The 19,585-nt window shown below is 36.2% G+C and overlaps 1 protein-coding gene across 2 annotated transcripts in view; it reads right to left on the reverse strand.

The window, feature by feature from the left end:
* Positions 1-395: 395 nt before the first annotated feature.
* SLC41A2 (solute carrier family 41 member 2) overlaps positions 396-19,585 on the reverse strand; it is a 34,604-nt gene continuing 15,414 nt past the window's right edge. The window contains exons 5-12 of one of the 2 annotated variants that reach the window (XR_015697706.1): positions 17,826-17,970; positions 16,190-16,336; positions 14,010-14,157; positions 12,087-12,166; positions 9,872-10,003; positions 8,566-8,714; positions 5,834-5,926; positions 1,859-1,999 (exon numbers count right to left, since the gene is read on the reverse strand). Coding sequence is in view for 1 of the 2 variants with exons in the window: in XM_014059945.2 (XP_013915420.2) it covers positions 1,814-1,999; positions 8,566-8,714; positions 9,872-10,003; positions 12,087-12,166; positions 14,010-14,157; positions 16,190-16,336; positions 17,826-17,970 (987 nt within the window). In the remaining variant the exon portion in view is untranslated. Of the gene's footprint in view, positions 2,000-5,833; positions 5,927-8,565; positions 8,715-9,871; positions 10,004-12,086; positions 12,167-14,009; positions 14,158-16,189; positions 16,337-17,825; positions 17,971-19,585 lie in introns of both variants that reach the window. The other variant, XM_014059945.2, reaches the window with a different exon arrangement.

Below are 19,585 nucleotides of genomic sequence, written 5' to 3' on the forward strand. Positions count from 1 at the left end.
AAACAAGACAGTTACCGTGAAAAAAATTGTATCATTAAAGTAAAGGAAAATTATCTACAGAATTTCAATTAGCAAGCTGAATAGTTGCCAGTATTTTGAACTATTAAGATGAAGATAATGATCAAGAAATTATACTAGGCCCAAGAGTGTTTGTATTAATAGAAGCCCACTTCTGAATATTGGGGTCCCACACAATAATCTACTACCACAGATTACCATGAATCTGCCTTTAAAATACATCACTCTGTAGCTTGGATTTCCATGTAATTTGAATGGAAATAATTAGATGCCAAATGTAATTAATTTTAGTAGAAAATTAAACAATTATAAATTATAATTTTTAAATTCTCACTGGTGGCTTCCAGCGCAGGGAGTCAGAAACTGTGTTGCCAAGGACTGATTGAATATTAATGTTTAATGATAGGACAACTCAAGGAAGTCTACAACTCATAATAATCTATATCATAAAGCTTCTACAATCTTTTTCTTTTCCCACAAATCTAAAGCAAAAAAATTCTTTAAACATTTAAACAAAAAACCAGTTAAAACATTTACTGATTTTCTTTTGTGTAAATAACAGACATGAATGGTGTGCAGTGGAAAATGCCCCATCATCATCAACGTACCACAGAAACTAACTAAAGAGTACCTGTGACACTTCATAAAGATACTCTACAAAGTAGTCATTCAACAAGCATTAACATTCTGGACACGGGACATGTTTTCCCAGAAACAAGCAATTTCTTTAGCCCAACAAAGCTATGATTAAAACAGTATTCAGTGGAACAACCTCTCATTGCAAAATGAGATGGTATTCTAAATATAAATCTTAAAGTTTGAACTGCAATGTATCAGGAAATAACATTGGTTGCATATAATTGGCATGAATGCCTGACTGATTGATTGACTCATTGGTTTAGATTTCGGCAATGTCTAACTCCAAAGCAATTCTGGGTGCTTGATAAAAGATCTCCAAGATAAACGAACTCAATAGTATTTTTCTAATAATAGGTATTTCTAAAAAGAAAAAAAATAAAAGCATCCACCTGCTATTTCAGAAGTTATATTATAGTTTCCCCAATACATATGAAAAGTTGCTTTTCTTCTTCTTTAAATAGTCTTGATTCTTTATACATCACAATAAAGGACAAAACTTGAACACCTGAAAACAGGGTCAATGTACCTCTTGAGTTACAATCATTAATTCAACATTATTATTGTCCATGCATGATCATACTGTATTATCTCTATGAGAAACATCTTTCCTATTTCAACAGATTAATTTTCTTGAACAGAAAGTGTTCCATCCCTTTTCTGCCAGCAAATAAAATAAACGCAATGTCAAATGTCTTCCTTGAACCTTATTGATATGCAAAAATAATATCTTTTGCATTATGGGTTATCTCTATTTCATGTTGTGAACCCATTATATTATATGACTTCAAATGCATAGCCAGACTGCCTAATGAAACGCATGCTACGTTTCATTAGGCAGATACATCAGTGGTTAAACCACATCATTCTGTTACCTATCAACTATATTTTATTTCCTGACATAACGCTGCCCAACTTTCTCTTTCTGTGATGAGAAAGAGTCCCAAACACACCTTTGCAGTGTAAAAATACTTGAAGCCTCTTATTTTAGTTTTTTATTGTTTTAAAAAAGTTAAGGCTGTTTAATATCAGTGTCAACACTGACGTTACGGTAATGAAACTCAACTACTCTCTTAATATATTTCATATGAAATGCTAAATCAAGTGGTCCCTACTCTGAGACATCAACTAATGGGATAAATTAGGTGTTATTAATTTATTAATCTCCTACATCTCCATCCCTATCCCCAATCAGCCACAGGAAATGAAAACTCAGTGCAAGTAAGGCAGTTCCAAGAAAATCTCCAAGTGCAGTAAGATAAGGAATAGAAAAACTATCTGGATCTTTCCCTTTTTTCCAGATGTGGTGCACCATCCAGTCAGCAATCCATAATAAGATAAATACCTATGAGAGAACAACACGGTTAGGGACATGATTAAATATTATATTTAAACAGCAATGAAACTTTGATGGAAACATACAGTTGAAAAAGTACCATATTTTTCGGAGGATAAGACGCACCTTTTTCCCTCAAAAAAAGAGGCTGAAAATCTGGGTGCGTCTTATACACTGAATACAGCATTTTCTTGCCTCCCAAAACCCTGCCCCCATCACCAAAATGGCCGTGCATAGCCTTTAGGAGGCTTATAGAGTGCTCCTGGGGGCTGGGGAGGGCAGAAACGAGTGAAAAATGCTCAATTTTGCCCCCCCCCCAGCTCCCAGGAGCACTTTATAAGCCTCCTAAAGGTTATGCATGCCCTTTTTTTGACAAAAAATGGGCCCGTTTTCATGAAAAACAGTCTGTTTTTTGCTCGGTTTTGGGGGGGCACCCCCCAGGAGCACTCTACAAGCCTCCTAAAGGCTATTCATGCCTTTTTTTTTTGAGAAAAAAACCAGGCCCATTTTCACAAAAAAGGGCCGTTTGTGGGTGGTCTGCAGAGTGCAATAACTGTTTTTTAATTTGTCTCTTCAAAATCTTGGTGTGTCTTATACTCTGGTGCGTCTTATACGCCGAAAAATATGGTAGTTAAAAATCAACAGGTTAAAATATTGTTGGATTTCCAAATACAAACTGATTAAGTCTTGGCACACAACACACCAGATTTAACTGTGGTTGAAAAGAAGAAAGCATGGGAAATTGATGTGGCGATACCAAGGAGTAGTAGAATAGAAGACAAAGAATTAGAGAAGATCAAAAGTATCAAAATACGAAAATTGAACTTAAAAGATAAACATAAAGGGAGTGTGGTAGTTTCCTTGTGTCAATTACAAAAGGCCACATGTATATTATGTTGGTATACATCATGGCATCCTAAGTTCTTGGGAAGAACTTGATGTGTATAAAAGCCAATTCCAGAAAAAGAATTGGCAGCTGTGATTTCACTTAGTTGAATATAGGTCAGTGGTGGGTTTTCATTTTTTTTTACTACCGGTTCACTCGTGCATGTGTGTGACACTTCCGGGCGGGTGGGTGGAGACTCCTGTCACCGCCACTACCGTTTCGCCCGATCCAGCTGAACAAGCAGAAACCCACCTCTGATATAGGTGCCTTGGGTGCAATCCCAAAAAAACTGGAACACCCTTGGCATTACAATTGACAAAATTACCCTCAATTGCAAAAGGCAGCTTATTTGGAACAGCCTACATCCTGTGCTGATACTGTTAACAATAACAAACAACTTCTGCATATCCCAGATCCTTAGGAAGAACTCAATAGATACTTAAAAATGCCAAATCCAGTCTAAACATCTGGCTGACTGTGTGACGAATCATAATCATAATTTCCTTGTTATTTACCTTTTTACAGGAATTGCTTAAACTAAATAACCAGCCTGCAGAGTTATAACTTAAACTAATCTAATTTGGGAAATTATATTTCCAACCTAAAGAGTTCTATAGATTTCTACAGGCGGAAACAAATTTAAAATATTGCAAACTTTGTATGTCTCACAATATTTTATAGACCAGTTTGAAAGTTCATATTTCTTTAAAAATAATGTAAGTAATCAACATCCCAAATCAGAAACATGTTAAGTATTAAGTACCCTGAAATAATTTAATACTTCTAAAAGCACAAAACCTTTGATTTTATGCTACAAAGGAAAATATCCATATGGCTACACGATTTTCAAATGATCAAGTTTCTTTCTAGTTTTGCCATTATAGAAGGAACATGTTTTATTTATTTAGATAAACATCTTTACTGAAAAAGTCACTATGTAGTCTAAGCTAATTATATGTGTGCTAGGTGTGAGCCTAAGCTAATTATATGTGTGCTTAGTGTGCTACTCTTTAATCCAAAAAATTATATTTGAAAGACTCTTTTTTCCCCCTCATGGAATAGGATTTTTTAAGACAGGTCCTCTTTTTTCCAAAACAGACAACACTGGCCATTTAAAACTTCATGCAAACATTTGTTAATCTCCTACTCTTCAAAAACCCCACAAGACACACTAACAGCACTTATCTCTACATGGGCAACCTCCTGTCACTTCATATCAAATATGGGATGTTATTACCTAGCCCCATTATTTTAGCTGACCAAGAAGCCCACATTAAGGAGAGCAAAGGTGAATATTTTCCCCTTCCAGTAACCTGAGTAGGTCAGGATTGACTTCTGTGCCTCAACACTAATCATATGGCAGGGGGGAATACAAGGAGTGGGGAAGGGCAAATGTTCAAAAGCAGATGTCTGAAAGTATGAATGGGAAAATGGAGATTAAAAATATTCTAAAATGTAAGCTAACTAAAATATCATGACATAACACAGGGATTTTCAAAAAGACCTTTAGAACTTTATTCATTCAGAATGCCTGGGACATAACAAATATAGTCATGTTAGTTTGAATGAAGAGAAGGTATTTAGATATCACATAATGTTTTAAAAATGCCGATTATCACAGCTTATGTTGTGTTGTCTTAGCCACTGAGCAGTGACTCAGTGGCTAAGACACTGAGTTTGTCAATCAGAAAGGTTGGCAGTCTGATCAATAAGTAGGAATTTAGTAACTCTTAGATTATTTTAGATTGTTATTAAATGTTTATTTGTTAACAAATAATTAACTGTAATAACAATAATGAAATGATAATGGATACAGCTTAGTGCTATATACATGTACTGGCAAACTAGTAAAAGCAATTTGGATATAAATTGCAAATTGTGACTTGGGAAAAAGGCCTATAAATTTTATTAACAAATTTTTATTTAGATCTTGTCATAAAGATGTAAGGGTTTTTTTTGGGGGGGGGTATGATGAGAGGAGATGGGACATAAATAGTGAATGATTTTTAGCCAATTATAATAACAACAAGGAAATGTCAATGGACATTGTTTAATAATACTGTATATACATGCTATAGTATTGGAAAAAGTAACTTGGATATAAATTCTAAACAGTGAGTTGGGGGAAAAGGGGGGGGGAGGTTTAGAAACATTATTAATTGACTTTTACTTAAAAGATGTCATAAAGGTGTAATGTTATTGGAGGATTTTTTGAAATAGCTAATGAATGCCATTATGTGGTTGTGTCTTTAAGTATGAATGATTTGAGGTAAAAGCATGTTTAAATAATTGTAGTCAAATGAGAATTGTGGTATATTGATAGTAAGATATACAAAGATTTTTGATTTAAAATGTATCATCTAATATGAACTATAAGTAATAACTGTGGAAGAAATGCACAAAAGTTATCTGTAACCAATCAACACGCTTTCTACAAGGTGTAATGAAGGATGATGGTTTTTTTGTGTTTTTGTTCAATTAAAATAAAAAAACTTTTCAAAAAAAAAAAAAGAAAGGTTGGCAGTTCGGTGGTTCGAATCCCTAGCGCTGCGTAACGGAGTGAGCTCCCATTATTTGTCCCACTTCTGCCAACATAGCAGTTCAAAAGCACATAAAAATGCAAATAGAAAAATAGGATTCCACCTCCACCCCCCCTTTGGTGGCAAAGTAACAGCATTCCGTGCACCTTCGGCATTTAGTCATGCTGGCCACATGACCACGGACTTCGGACAGCGCTGGCTGTTCAGTTTTGAAACAGAGATGAGCACTGCCCCCTAGAGTTGGGAATGACTAGCACATATGTGTGAGGGGAACCTTTACCCTTACCTTACAAATAAATAGAGCAATCTGTAGAGCAATCACAATCACTGAGATGTGGTCTGATGCCAATCTAGCTAATCCATTGGTCTTTCTATAAATTCTAACAACAACACAGAGACACCACCTGTATCCCTTACATGAAAATCTGAGCTCCCATTCCACCTTGAGTTTTACACTGTAGGATCATTTCTCAGCAAGGAGTATCCTCTCTTATCTTATCCTCTTGTCTCCTATCAAAAATAAACGATGTTAAATTGTGTTTGAGAATAATATTTGGTTTCTGAAAGATGAAACACTACTACCTTCCACCTACTATTTGCTGATTTGTCTTTGTATCTCTACCCCTCCAATAAGTATGATATATTTTTTAAAAAGTACTACTAATATTATGCTCAAGTCCAGCATTGCTGCTGCTATGGGGACATCTCATGATACACAATCATTCCCATTACTTAGCTGACAATTTTCCAATTGTTATTTCAGAGTGCCAGGATCTGATTGCTAAAGTGAATTGTTTATTTTCAAATCTCTGCAATTTTCTAGCTGTTAGTCTTCACAAATATCTGATAATGGCCATTTATTTAGAGATTATGCCTCCTTTATATTGCTAAAACATCAAGAAAGGCCATCACATGTGTGTTCACATTATCATTTTATTAATTTTTCTTTTCAAAATCTTGTATATTGTTGAATTGTTGCTTTAAGTCAGATTTGTCTGGCTACCATTAGAACAGTGTTTCTCAACCTTGGTGAGTTTAAGTCCACAGGACTTAAAGTCGCCAAGATTGAGAAACACTGCATTAGAAGATAAATATTCCCACATAAACATTTGGATCACTATTCTCAGTAAGAAAAGATCAACAGCCAATCTAATGAATTCTACCTTACGTGAACATTTGCAGAACAATTCTGATTTTAAATAAATTGACCATTTCTGTTTAAAGTTCAAGGTGAGTTTCCCCATTACTTATTTATTTCAAGTCCTGTTAAACATAGTGTTTTCAATTTTGGCAACCTTAAGATTTGTGGACTTCAACTTCCAGAATTTTCCAGCCAGTCTGCTGCTTATGGAATTCTGGAAGCTGAAGTCCACACATTTTGAAAACGGCCAAGGTTTAAGAATACTACCTTAATATAACTGAATTCTGAGATTTCTCATGAAAATGCGAACATATCAGAGAACTCTTGGCAGGTTTAGCCAAAATGAAGGACAGGCTTTGGAAGTTACAAACTCGGAATCATGAAATGGATGGCTTGGTTATTGCTCTCTGGTATTCAGTTTTATGTGGCCGATAAGTCTTAAAATGAAGACTTAAAAAAACCTGAATATTGTGCAAGGAAACTGTTGTCCCCAATTCGGGTCTGAGCCTGGTGCCGAGGCCAATGAAGGACACCAGACACAAGGTGCAAGTTTTGATTGCTTTTTATTGGGGTACCCCAAGGAAAAGGGCTCCTGGCCTAAATGCCAAGGACAAAGACCAAAGGATTAAGAAAGCTTTATACATTTTCACTAAAGAAGAAGGCGGGACAAGGCAAGATAGTAACAGATATCATCTAATAAACATTTTAGTAATAATTCTACAATTGGTTCTATTGGTCTCTAGCTATCCCTATTCCTAAGCCTTAGTGAATGCCCCAGGAGTTATCTAATACACATTTCATTTGCTGCAGGCCATCTCCATTGCTAACTTTTAGCTGAGATCTGCAAGTTGCCTAACTCTTATTACTTTTATCAGCTTTCTAACTATCCATAATTGTTACAAGCTTTACACATGCATATTTCCTGTTGAAAAGCATTCTTTGTTCTTGCCAGACAGACCCCACAATTACAGTCTTCCTGATTTGCTTTTGAGTGTGTGCCATTTAGAAGGCAGCCCATCAAAACTATACTGTCAACTTCGAACTGAACCTGGTCATCCCCGTTCCTCAGTTGCCACACAGGGTGGAAGGGGGTGGGGGACATAATGGAATGCATTACCAGACACAACAAAGAGCTTTCCCGGTCATCTCCACTGACCACAGATAAGGCTGGGAAAGGAGTGCCTGAAGAGCTCGGCAATTAATTCAATTGGCCAAAATGACCTGTGACATTGGGGAATGGGGTTATTTCCTAGTTTAATTGTACTGAAACCACGGGAAAGATTTTGATTTGGTTTTCCATTGAAGCTGTGCCAATATGATGTACTCATTAAAGAAGACCTTTGAGAAGCAGCCAAGTCTCAAGGTTCTGATTTGCTTGAGTTTGTTAGTCGGAGACTTGACACTATACATTGTTATTGTCACTATTATTTTGCTATATTTTCTATTATTTAAAAGATTCTAATTAAATCGGGTGAAATGCAGTTTAGCTTTTTGGTTCCTAATATCTGAGGATAGCAGATATTAATGTAGCTAATAAAAGAACAATGAGACCTAAATATAATGGACAGAAGAACTGAATAATACAAAAGAATAAAAACATTTTTATACAACATAATGCTTTATAAAATTTGAGTATGCTGTATTGTACCCCACGAATCCTTCCAAACTAAAAATGCAAACACTTTTCTTTACCAATTCACGATAATCATAAAGCAGAGGTCCCCAACCCATGGTCCATGTAATGCCACTGGCCCACAGCGTGCCAGAAACCGGGCTGCACAAATGAAGCTCCATCTTTGGGATAAAGGCAGCATGCCAAACCACGCCCCATCCGGTCCGTGGGAAAACCTCTCTCCACAGAACCGGTCCCTGGTGCCTTGGTTCCTGGTTGGGGACGCCTGTCATAAAGTATCACTGAGATACCATTTTGAGCAGTGGTGAACGAAAAGGAGACTGTTGTTACATCCATATGTAATCTATAATACTTCAAAAAAGGTTTTAGCCTTACCTGTAGAAGTGCTGTGAACAAATATACAACAATGAAGATGGGTGTCAAAGATGTGTGACCACTTTTCATTAAATGAATCGTGTACAAAAATATTAAATGCCCAGGAATCACCAACAGCAGAAGAACTTGAGCTGATTTATTGTTTACTCCTGTAAATAAGAATAAGTAACACTTGTTTGTCAATAAGAAGGCTACTGATATTTTCAATGGGTAATAAAATGACATTATTAGTTCATTCGGTTCTGTGGTTTGGGGGAAAAAAATAACGGTAAACAGTCGGTTAAAAAGACACCAGTAATGACTGGATACACTGGGTATACTTGGTTTAATATCTCATAATGACTGAATCATTATCACGTGCAACATGTTGAAAATCAAAGGAAATGGCTTCTTTAAATATCCTGGACTGAATGATGAAATGACATTTTACTCTCATGAAAAAAAAATCCAACAAAGGGTTACACACGGGGCAGAAATTAAGAAATCAAAAAGCAATATTTTTGCCTATGGAAATTCTCAAATCATCCAGGTCATGGTTTTCCCAAAGGTGCTTTTCAACTGAACTTTTTATGTTTTTTTTCCTTGAAAACGTTTCACTTCTCATCCAAGAATCTTCTTTGGTTTTGAGAAGCAAAATGTTTTCAAGAAAAAAAACCAAGAAAGCCAGAGGTGGGTTGCTCCTGGTTCGGCCCGGTTTGGCCGAACCGGTAGTGGTATTTAGCCCTGGCCACACCCTCAAATTGGTTCCCCAGTCGTCGCTGTCACTGTTTAGTAGTGTACACATGTGCACAGTTCACTGTAAATTGTTCTGCTCATGCACGAAGAACAATTTACATTGAACTGTGCACGTGCTCACAGTTTGCGTTTGGCACATGCGCAAGAAGGGAACCGGTAGTAAAACCGGGAGCAACCCACCTCTTAAGAAAGTCCAGTTGCCTTTTAAAAAGAGAACCCACCTTTGGAAGAGCAACCTTCTTCTGAAATTTTTTAGATTATGGAACTAAGCATTCTAACTATTGCTAGTAACTACATTTGCTTTTTTTAAAAAATAGCAGTCCTACAACCCTTGAGAAAAAAGCTGCATATAGGAAAAATGAAATAGAGGCATTTATTCAATGCTTTTGTTTGAATGCTGCACTTGATTCTAATAGAGGAATGTGCTATGTACAATGTAATCTGTAAACCTTCAGAAATGAAATACGGCTTACCTACCAATATCTTTAATCATAATATTTTCTTAAAGTATTATAAATAACATCTGGGAGAGAAAAATCAGAACGTAAAGAAAAGGTAACACAGCTTGTACCTGTGCCACAAAATGTTCTGCATGGATAACAGCAGCCTTTGGCTTCTTCTGGTAATTCTCCAGGAACACTATGTAAATGTAAATAAGTCGAAATTCTGCTGGCTTGAATTGCTACTAGATTACCACCAATCCCTATAGAGAACAGGCAGGAAAAATACCATTGTTTATTCATGATTACACAATAAGGCTAAGAAATAGATCTCACACTTTTTGTGTGTGTCTCGTTACCTAAAGTTTTATTGTTGCCATAAGGTAAAGATAAAAGTTGCCCTCGCACATATGTGCTAGTCGTTCCCGACTCTAGGGGGCGGTGCTCATCTCTGTTTCAAAGCCAAAGAGCCAGCACTGTCTGAAGACTTCTCCGTGGTCACGTGGCATGACTAAATGCACACAGAACGCTGTTACCTTCCCACCAAAGGTGGTCCCCATTTTTTCTACTTGCTTTTTTACATACTTTCGAACTGCTAGGTTGGCAGAAGTTGGGACAAGTAACGGGAGCTTACTCTGTTTTTGCGCTAGGGATTCAAAGCACTGAACTGCCGACCTTTCTGATCAACAAGCTCAGCGTCTTAGCCACCGAGCCACCACATTCCTTTGCTGCCATACACAATGAATAACTGTGTCTTATTGCTTTGTGATTTCAGGTAGTCCTTGACTGACAATCATTTGTTTAGCAACAATTTGAAGTTATAATGGCACTGAAAAATATGACTTTTGACCAATCCTCAGCTTTCTGATTGTTGCAGCATGCCCACGGTCATATAATCAACATTTGAGCCCTTGGCAATTGGCATGTATTTATGACAGTGGCAATGTCCCAGGGTCACTTGTTCACTATTTGTGACTTTCTCAGCCGGGTCCTACAAGCGAAGTTAATAATGGGGGAAGCTGAATTTGCTTAACGGCCATGTGATTCACTTAATAACTGCCATGATTCGTTTAACAACTATAGCAAAAAAGATCATAAAACTGGACAAAGCTCACTTCAACACCACTTTGCTTAAATATAGAAATTTGGTCACAATTGCAGTCATAAGTCGAGGATTACCTGTATTAGCCAACATCTTATTACTGTTTCCAGCATATTTATGGATCAAAGTATAGTGGGAGCTACGTGGAAGATGGAAATTAAATCAAGGGAATCAACTTAAGAATGCATTGTATTTATAAAACAGATATTTGTCTAATATGCTAAAAGTAGGGAACTAATGCTGATGTTATTTAGGGAATATGATTGCTGGTCCAGGCTATGAAAATTGTAATTTCATATGATATAAAACACGGGTGTCAAACTCGTCGCATCATGTTGCTGTCATGTGATGTTTCGCGACATTTTTCCCCTTTGCAGAGCTGGGGTAGGCGTGGCCTGCACATGACATATCCAGCCCACAGGCCGCCAGGTTGACATTCCTGATATAAAATGTTTTTGGTGATTGTTGTATCTACTATTTTTATGATTGTGTGGGCATGCATGTGCACACCCACCAACCCCAAGCCCCCCTCCCAAAGTTGGCCTGTTGGAAGCTCTTAAAAACGTGGCTCTTCCCTCAGACTTTGGGACCAGAGTATTAATTTGGATGTTTTGCTTTGCTGGTAGACAGCATGATTATTTTTACCTAGTATATTTTATTATTATGTTTACTATGCTTATATGTATATTTTGTTTGTAAACACGTTAGCCACCCACACTAATTTGATTAACATGGATGGCTAGATGAATTTTGCTAACTCTAAAACAATTTTCTCATACTAACAAATATATGTGGAAATTCAAACTATATAGAAAGAAATCTATGCACTGAAATATAACTACTTAGGCATCCATACTGATTATTACAATGTTACAAACAGAGTTATTACTACCGGTATCTGTGTATTTGTGTTTGTATGTATCTGTATAATGTTTACAGAAATCTTTATATAGCAGTACATAGAAATATCTAAGACAATGTTTTAAAATATGTATCTGGGATCTAAATATATAAACTATATGAGGTTTAAAAGTATATTTTTTTTATCCCCATCTGATCTTATGAATGTATATTTATCTTTTCACAACAGAAACCAGGAACTGTTTTTACTCTAAAATTACAGTGTGACTTTACAGTAGTACATACCCACCCACTTATGTCTCGATTTGGTCTGGAATATTTTTTTTACCTAATGAGCATGCAGTGAACCACAGCAATTTTAAGAAATTCTACGTCTCCCTTACCATTGATTACTGGAGTATAAACAACAATCCCAACCAAATTAGGATCAGATACAGTTGTATCCAGAATAAGGCCACCAATACTGAAAAAGAAAATTGAAATTTCAGACAGGGCTAGTCAGACTGTAAAAACTATTTAAATATTTTGAACGATATTATGGCTTAATAAACAAAACAGAAATAATTTGGAAGCTACGTATATCTGTTACACATTTTGCTATATTGTTTCTAAGAATCAATCTAATAATACCAGGAAATATTCTTAACATAACCTATAAAACATTGAACTGTACTAGAAAAGTTGAGTTTGAACATACTATAGATATTGTGGTAAGATGGATAGTAAGCAAATTTAATTAATTAATAAATAAAACATTTACATATGTTTTATTGTAAAAATCTACTTCTGCCAACAGAAAACAGAAAACACCATCTAGTACTTGCTTTTATCTTTCAGATAAGTACATAGCAATAAATAAAATATAAATTTTTATAAATTTAAAAATTAACCACACTGAAGTCTATTGAATCTAGATGGATAAAATGTAAGTTTGTGCCGGCAGAAGTCCACTTACGATCAAATTCACTTTTAAAGCCTCATACATCTTAAATCCAAAAGAATCATTTCCTCTCACTCCAGTTAACGGCACCTTAATATTGTACCTAGGGTGCCTTCATTTGGGACAGCTTGTTATTTTTAAGGGGTATGTAAAACATTTTGACATTGAAACATTCCATTGATGATTGAGGGAACTAGGAATGGCTAATCTAATGAAGAGAAGGATTAGTGGTAACATGATAGCAATTTTCCTGTATGTGAGGTACTGTCCCAAAGAAGGCGTTGAGTTATTATACAAAGGACATAAAAGCAGGACTGGGAGTAATCATTAAACAGAGATCCAGCCTAGAACTAAGAAGAAATTTCCTGAGTGACAACAATTAACCAGTGGAATAGCTTGCCTTCAGAATTTCTGGGTGCTCCATCAATGGAGGCTTCCAAGAAGACCCTGGATAGCCATTTGTATGGAATTGCATAGGGTGTTTAATTAAATAAATGTCACAAATCAACTTTGAGCTATGATGGCGCAATAGTTAGAATACAGTGTTGAAGGCTAATTCTGCTAACTGCCAGCAGTTCGATTTTCACCGGCCCAAGGTCGACTCAGCCTTCAATCCTTCCAAGGTTGGTAAAATGAGGACCCGGATTATTGGGGACAATTTGCTGACTCTGTAACTAGCTTACAGAGGGCTGTAAAGCACTATGAAGCAGTATATGTCTAAGTGCAATTGCTATTTAGGGGTCGGGGGGGGGGGACTAAGGGATGCCTCTGTTTTTTAACGAACAGGGTAGGAATTGCACTCTAAGACATAGTTGGGTACCAAAGACATGACTGGAGACAGGACAATGTCCAAGGTTTAACATACATTTATTTAACATTATTTTCCTGCAATTAATAATTTTCTCTCTATTGAATTAGAAAATGCAATTTCAAGGCAACATTTCTAGAGCTTTGGTGACTCATTGGACTCAATGAAGTATTCTCTGCCCATAGCCAGGACTGGCTCAGGTTGACTCAGCTTTCCATCCTTCCAAAGTCGGTAAAATGAGGGTCCAGATTGTGGGGCGCAATATGCTGACTCAGTAAACTGCTTAGGGAGGGCTGTAAAGCACTAGGGAGCGGAATGTAAGTCTAAGGCATACACAATTACATAAGCTGATTTTTTAAAGCATAGAATAGAAGGCACATCTTCTCCAACACACACGCGCACACACGTGTGTTTGTGTGTGTGTGTTGGAGATGTGACTTCTATTCTATGCTTTAAAAAAATCAGCTAATGTAATTGTGTGTACACCTTCCCAGCATCTTACTTTATTTGGTTTGGATCCTTGTTAAACACTTTCTAAATGTCATTAAAACTCCTTACCTGCTAATGACCATTGCAGTTATAACAGGCTCCCACCCGGAATGGAGGACTGTCCTTGTAGCTGGATGCTTAGCAGCAATTATAATCCACATAGGAGTCAGAGCCAAGAAAAAGGCACCAACTAACGGCGATATATAATAATAGCTCTCTAGAATTAAAACAAAATGTTAGGCGTTATTATAAAATTCTGAAGAAATTAGTTGCTACTTTTTAGGAGTATCTTATTTCAGATTGAAACTTTTCTTGCAATTCTCCTCCATTACAAATAAAATTATTAATTATAATATGCTTTGTTATTAATAAGGCTTACATATATCTCCTGATTAGAATCACTATTTTATGCCTGAATAACTATGACAAGATCAAGGTAATGTGTTAAAAAAAGCGGATTGTTAAAGGAACAAAGAAAGGTAATTGAGCACACCAGTTTGATCTTATCATCAAGTTTTTAGCGTGAAGTCTTACTAAAAATTCACAATGATTACAGGTTCTAGAGTTCTTTTGTTAATAACACTTTCTACTATTTCCGTAGTAGGATTCACCATATGATTATTTCAGAAGGTGATCGTATTCAGCTAACTTTATTTAGAGCTGAAAGGGCTGGGCCTAATTAGTACCTAGACAGGATGCTTAAAGGGCTGTAATCTAGATTAGAAAGTAGAAAACTCAAGAAAGGTTCTACCAAAAGTTTGTATCAGTAATTATAACTGACAGTGAAAATAGTTACCATTGTTTATTCCTTTTAAAAGACATAATTTGCCTGTATTGTAACAACCCTAGGATGTGCACAAAACAATAAATTTCCAAATAACCAGAATGCAACTAAATAAAAACAACAATGCAATGGCATGTCTGATCATTGATATTTAGAGCACTTTTTTTCCAGAAGTATTTACACTAAAACAATTACAAGTAAAAATATTAAATGCATCCAGTGTTTACATTTTAATCAGGTACCTTAAATATGAGTTACTATCTACAAAAGGTTTCTCAAGACATTCAATCTGCAATCCAACAGCACCCTCTAGTGCTTTCAAAGGATATTAAAAGAGAACACAGGTAGTCCTCAACTTACAACCACCACTGAGTCCAAAATTTCCATTGCTAAAGCAAGACGGTTCTTAAGTGAGCTTTGCCCCGTTTTATGAACTTTCTTGCCACAATTGTTATGTGAATCACTGCAGTTGTTAAGTCAGTAACACGGCTAAGTGAACCTGGCTTCCCATTGACTTTGCTTGTCATAAGGTCACAAAAGGTGATCACATGACCCTGGGACACTGTATCCATCATAAATATGAGACAGTTGCTAAGCAGCTGAATTTTGATCACGTGACTAAGGGAGATGCTGCAAAGGTCGTAAGTGTGAAAAACAATTATAAGTCGCTTTTTTCAGTGCTGTTGCAACTTTGACCAGTCACGAAACGAATGGTTGTAAGTTGAGAACTATCTGTAGTATAAAAAACAATTGAACAGAATATAGGTAGTCTTCAACTTAGGACCACAACTGAGCCCCAAATTTATGTTGCTAAGTGAGAAATTTGTTAAGTGAGCTTTGCCCCCATTTTACGACTTTTGCCCCCATCTTACAACACATTTGTTAAGTGAATCGCTGGGGTTGTTAAATTAGTAACACTGTTGTTAAGTGAATCTGGCTTCCCCATTGACTTTGTTCGGCAAAAGGTGGTCGCATGACCCCGGGACACTGCAGATGTCATAAATAAATGTGAGTCAGTTGTCAAGCATCTGAATATAAATTCCATGGCCATGGCGATGCCCCAATGGTCATAAGTGTGAAAAATGGTCTTAGCACTGTTGTAACTTCAAAAGGTCACTAAATGATATGGTTGTAAATCAAGGACTTACACCTGTACTTTCAACACTGTTCAATCACCCTGTCTTGTTCTTTCCTAAGTCTTTTGTTTATAATCCCTGGGATATCCAAACATTTCTTCATTTTTCTTTTTATTTTCTTATTAACAATATAAAAATTAATTCAGTTTAATGTCATGCCGATGTATCTGAGATATCTGGAAACACACTTAGTTTCAAGTAAGCAAACTCTCCTTTTAAAAATTTCCCTGTCAAAATATTACTCAAAGGAAATAGGTTCAAGAGGTTAGGGCTGGGAGCTAGGATACTTCGAACTGGCGAATTAGTTCTTACAAAGAAAGAACACTTACCAAGGCAATCATATAAACCCTGACTTATCCATGCCAAAATGGCAAGCGTGATTAGATCTCCAAAGCTGGCTGCAATAGGGGTGGCAACATTGTCAGGGTTTATGCCAGTCTTCTTAGAGCCAACAATAACACCAACCATTATTATGCCTAAAACCATGGTAATAGAAAGTGGGTCAATCTTATGCTGTAAACTCTATATACGAAAACTTCAGATAAAAGTGTCTTTTATTTCTAAATTCAATTACAGGCTATTTTATTACCAACTTGGTCTTTTACTATGTTTAAAAATTTACATGTTATGAAAAATTGCTTCATGCCGTGCTTTATTAATTATTTCAGAGGTAGTACAGATGAAACCAGTGGTGGGATTCAAAATTTTTTAATACCGGTTCTGTGGGCGTGGCTTGTGGGTATGGCGTGACTTGGTGGGCGTGGCATGGATTGGAGAGTGTGGCATGGCGTGGCTTGGTGGGCCTGGCAGGGGAAGGGAACTGCAAAATCCCCATTCCCTTCCCTCCCGATCAGCTGGGATTTGGGAGGCAGAGAATAGATGGGTCAGAGGTGGTATTTACCATTTTTTTTAATTACTCAAAATTTCCATTACCGGTTATCCAGAACTGGTCCGAATCTGCTAAATATCACCTCTGGATGAAACCCACAATTGTTAAAAGTTGTTAAACAAAGATTCCACTGAAACTTGTCTCTGCTTTGGACAGAGACAATTTGCACAGATGAACTATATTTAACGATATGTACTGTTCATTCAAATGTCAAGGTATTGTGTTTTTAACTAACCATTCACAAATTTATAGTGTCACTTCTTAATCAAAGCAATATATAGTGTTAATGCCACTAAATATGTTTATAGCAAAACCATTAAAAAGATAATTTAGTCTAGTTATGAAAATACCTCAGAAAAGAATGACTAAATTATAGTACTTCATTTACCACTAGTGTGCTGAGAAACTATTAATTCTCCATTGTTTTAAATAAGCTCTAAATTTCTATAATAGAAATACATTTATATTCTTCAACCAGATTTTCCGTTCTGAAAGACTTTTCCTTTTCTGCTGATATTCTTATATTGAAATTTAGATTGTATATTCATTCACGTGTGGGCCTATCGTCCATGTAACAATAATACTTATTATAGGTATTAATTTATGACAGTTGGTTACTGCAACGGACTCTGATCATAATGATAATATGTCAATAAAACAAGACAGTTCAATAATAAAAAATAATTTACTAGCCAAAGAGGGAAATAATTTGAAAGTTCTGGCAGGCTCAGATTAAATTAAAATGTTTCTGTTAATTAAAAAAGATTTATGTTTTGTAGTTGGCAAGAGTTATAGTATAGTATAGTATATAGTTATAGTATATAGATTCAATGACAAATGTGGCCAAATGGAAACAAAGGACTATGAATGAAAGTAATAAATAAATATTATAAATTCAAAATACAACTGTTATTTGTTTATTTGTACTTAAGGAAGGAGCCATCTACCATATGCTACCAACCATTAGACAACAGTCTAGTGAACTTAACCTTGCTCTTTCTTTAAATTGCATAATATTAATAATGTTAAAATTAAAGGTATTTACACTTAAAATATTATATATATATATTTTTTACCCTGTAAAAGTGATGCTATGAAGGCTGTCGCTACACTGCTAGAACACAAAAGAATCGAGTGATCAAAATGGTATTTCCCTTCGGGAATCCAACCCAATATGGCTGCTGCCACAGCTGCCAAAAAACCAACCACTGTTGCTTGTACCTACAAAATAACAATAAATATTTAACATGAGAAAAGGTATGCTTCCCTATAAACACAATGGAGTTTATATACAATTCTCTATAAAATTGAGAGTAGTACTCAGTAAATTAAGCAACTATCAATGCAATGAATTCTTGGTCTACTAAATGGAGATTTAATGGACTTCAGATACGATGGACAAACTTGGCAGCATGTGCATTTAATAGATCCAATTCACTGTATCCAAAATACTCGGGATGATTTACCATTTCTGCCACCTGAGTTACCACATATTGATGCAATGGTTAAAATATATGTTGCGATGTAATTGTTGAAAATGTTGAAAATGGGGTACTCTCTGTTTTAACAGACAATCAGGAATATTGGCTCACCTTTCCCTTATTACATTTAGCGTTTATAGCACTATCATCAAATGTCAGCATTTTCTGCAAATCTACCATCATCATCACCACACCCTTATTACTGTCACACAATAAAATTCATAAACCTGTAATGATTACTTTTTAAAAATGCAATAAAATTACATGTTATTATAATAACTGCAATACAGGTAGCAGTGGCAATCATAAAAAATTGTGCCAAACCACATCTGCAACAAAGATGCAAATAATACATTAGAACAAAATCAGGCAACCTGGAAAGAGATAGCAGGTTCCTGCTCAGATAAAAGCACTTGATAGAAAGATATCATGAGCTCTACCAGAATAATTCTTTAAAATGGGATAAAACTATGTCTCCCAAGAATCCTTTCAGAGGGCATAATAAAAAAAGGATACAGTTTTATGGATTGCATAGAAACATCTCCACATGGGCATAAGCACAGCTGAAAAGGAATGTTTTTATATCTCTTTAACAAAATTGAAGACAGTAGTACATCCTGCCTGGTTAAAGACAGGTGAAGGTAAATGTTCCCCCACTCATGCATGCTAGTCATTTCTGGCTCTAGGGGCGGTGCACATCTCCATTTCAAAGCCAAAGAAGCAGCGCTGTCCAAACACGTCTCCGTGGTCATGTGGCCAGCATGACTAAACGCCGAAGGCTCACGGAGCACTGTTATCTTCCCACCAAAGTGGTCCCTATTTTTCTACTTGCATTTTCTTATGTGCTTACGAACTGCTAGGTTGGCAGAAGCTGGGACAAGTAACGGGAGCTCACTCCGTTATGCAGTGCTAGGAATTCGAACTGCTGAACTGCTAACCTTTCTGATCACCAACCTCTCAGCATCTTAGCCACTGAGCCACCATGTCCTTTAGTCAAAGTAAAAAACCCATGAAATTTCAGAATTAGAAACGAAGAGAAGACAAAATGATGATTCATGCCCCAATAAGAATAATCCATAATTTGTGGGGCTGGATACTGTGTTTAAACTAGCATTAACATTTCATATGCAAACCCCCAATGAAAAGTTTCCAAAGAGAAATCTAGGGTCTGCAGTTTACTATTAGTTTTTGTTAGCCAGGTTGATGTAAAACGGTCCCTGAGAACCAGTGGACCCAGAACCAAAAGAGAAAACATGAATTTTATCCCAAAACTCAAGCAATAGAACCAGGTTCTGGGAGCCATAGAAACCATACTAAGATTCAGAGATGCATTTGGAATTGCAAGCATGGCTTTT

Source organism: Thamnophis sirtalis, unplaced genomic scaffold (genome assembly GCF_051295495.1).
Source record: "Thamnophis sirtalis isolate CommonGarterSnake01/CBP01778 unplaced genomic scaffold, rThaSir2_p1.2 scaffold_9, whole genome shotgun sequence".
NCBI classification, from domain to species: domain Eukaryota; kingdom Metazoa; phylum Chordata; class Lepidosauria; order Squamata; family Natricidae; genus Thamnophis; species Thamnophis sirtalis.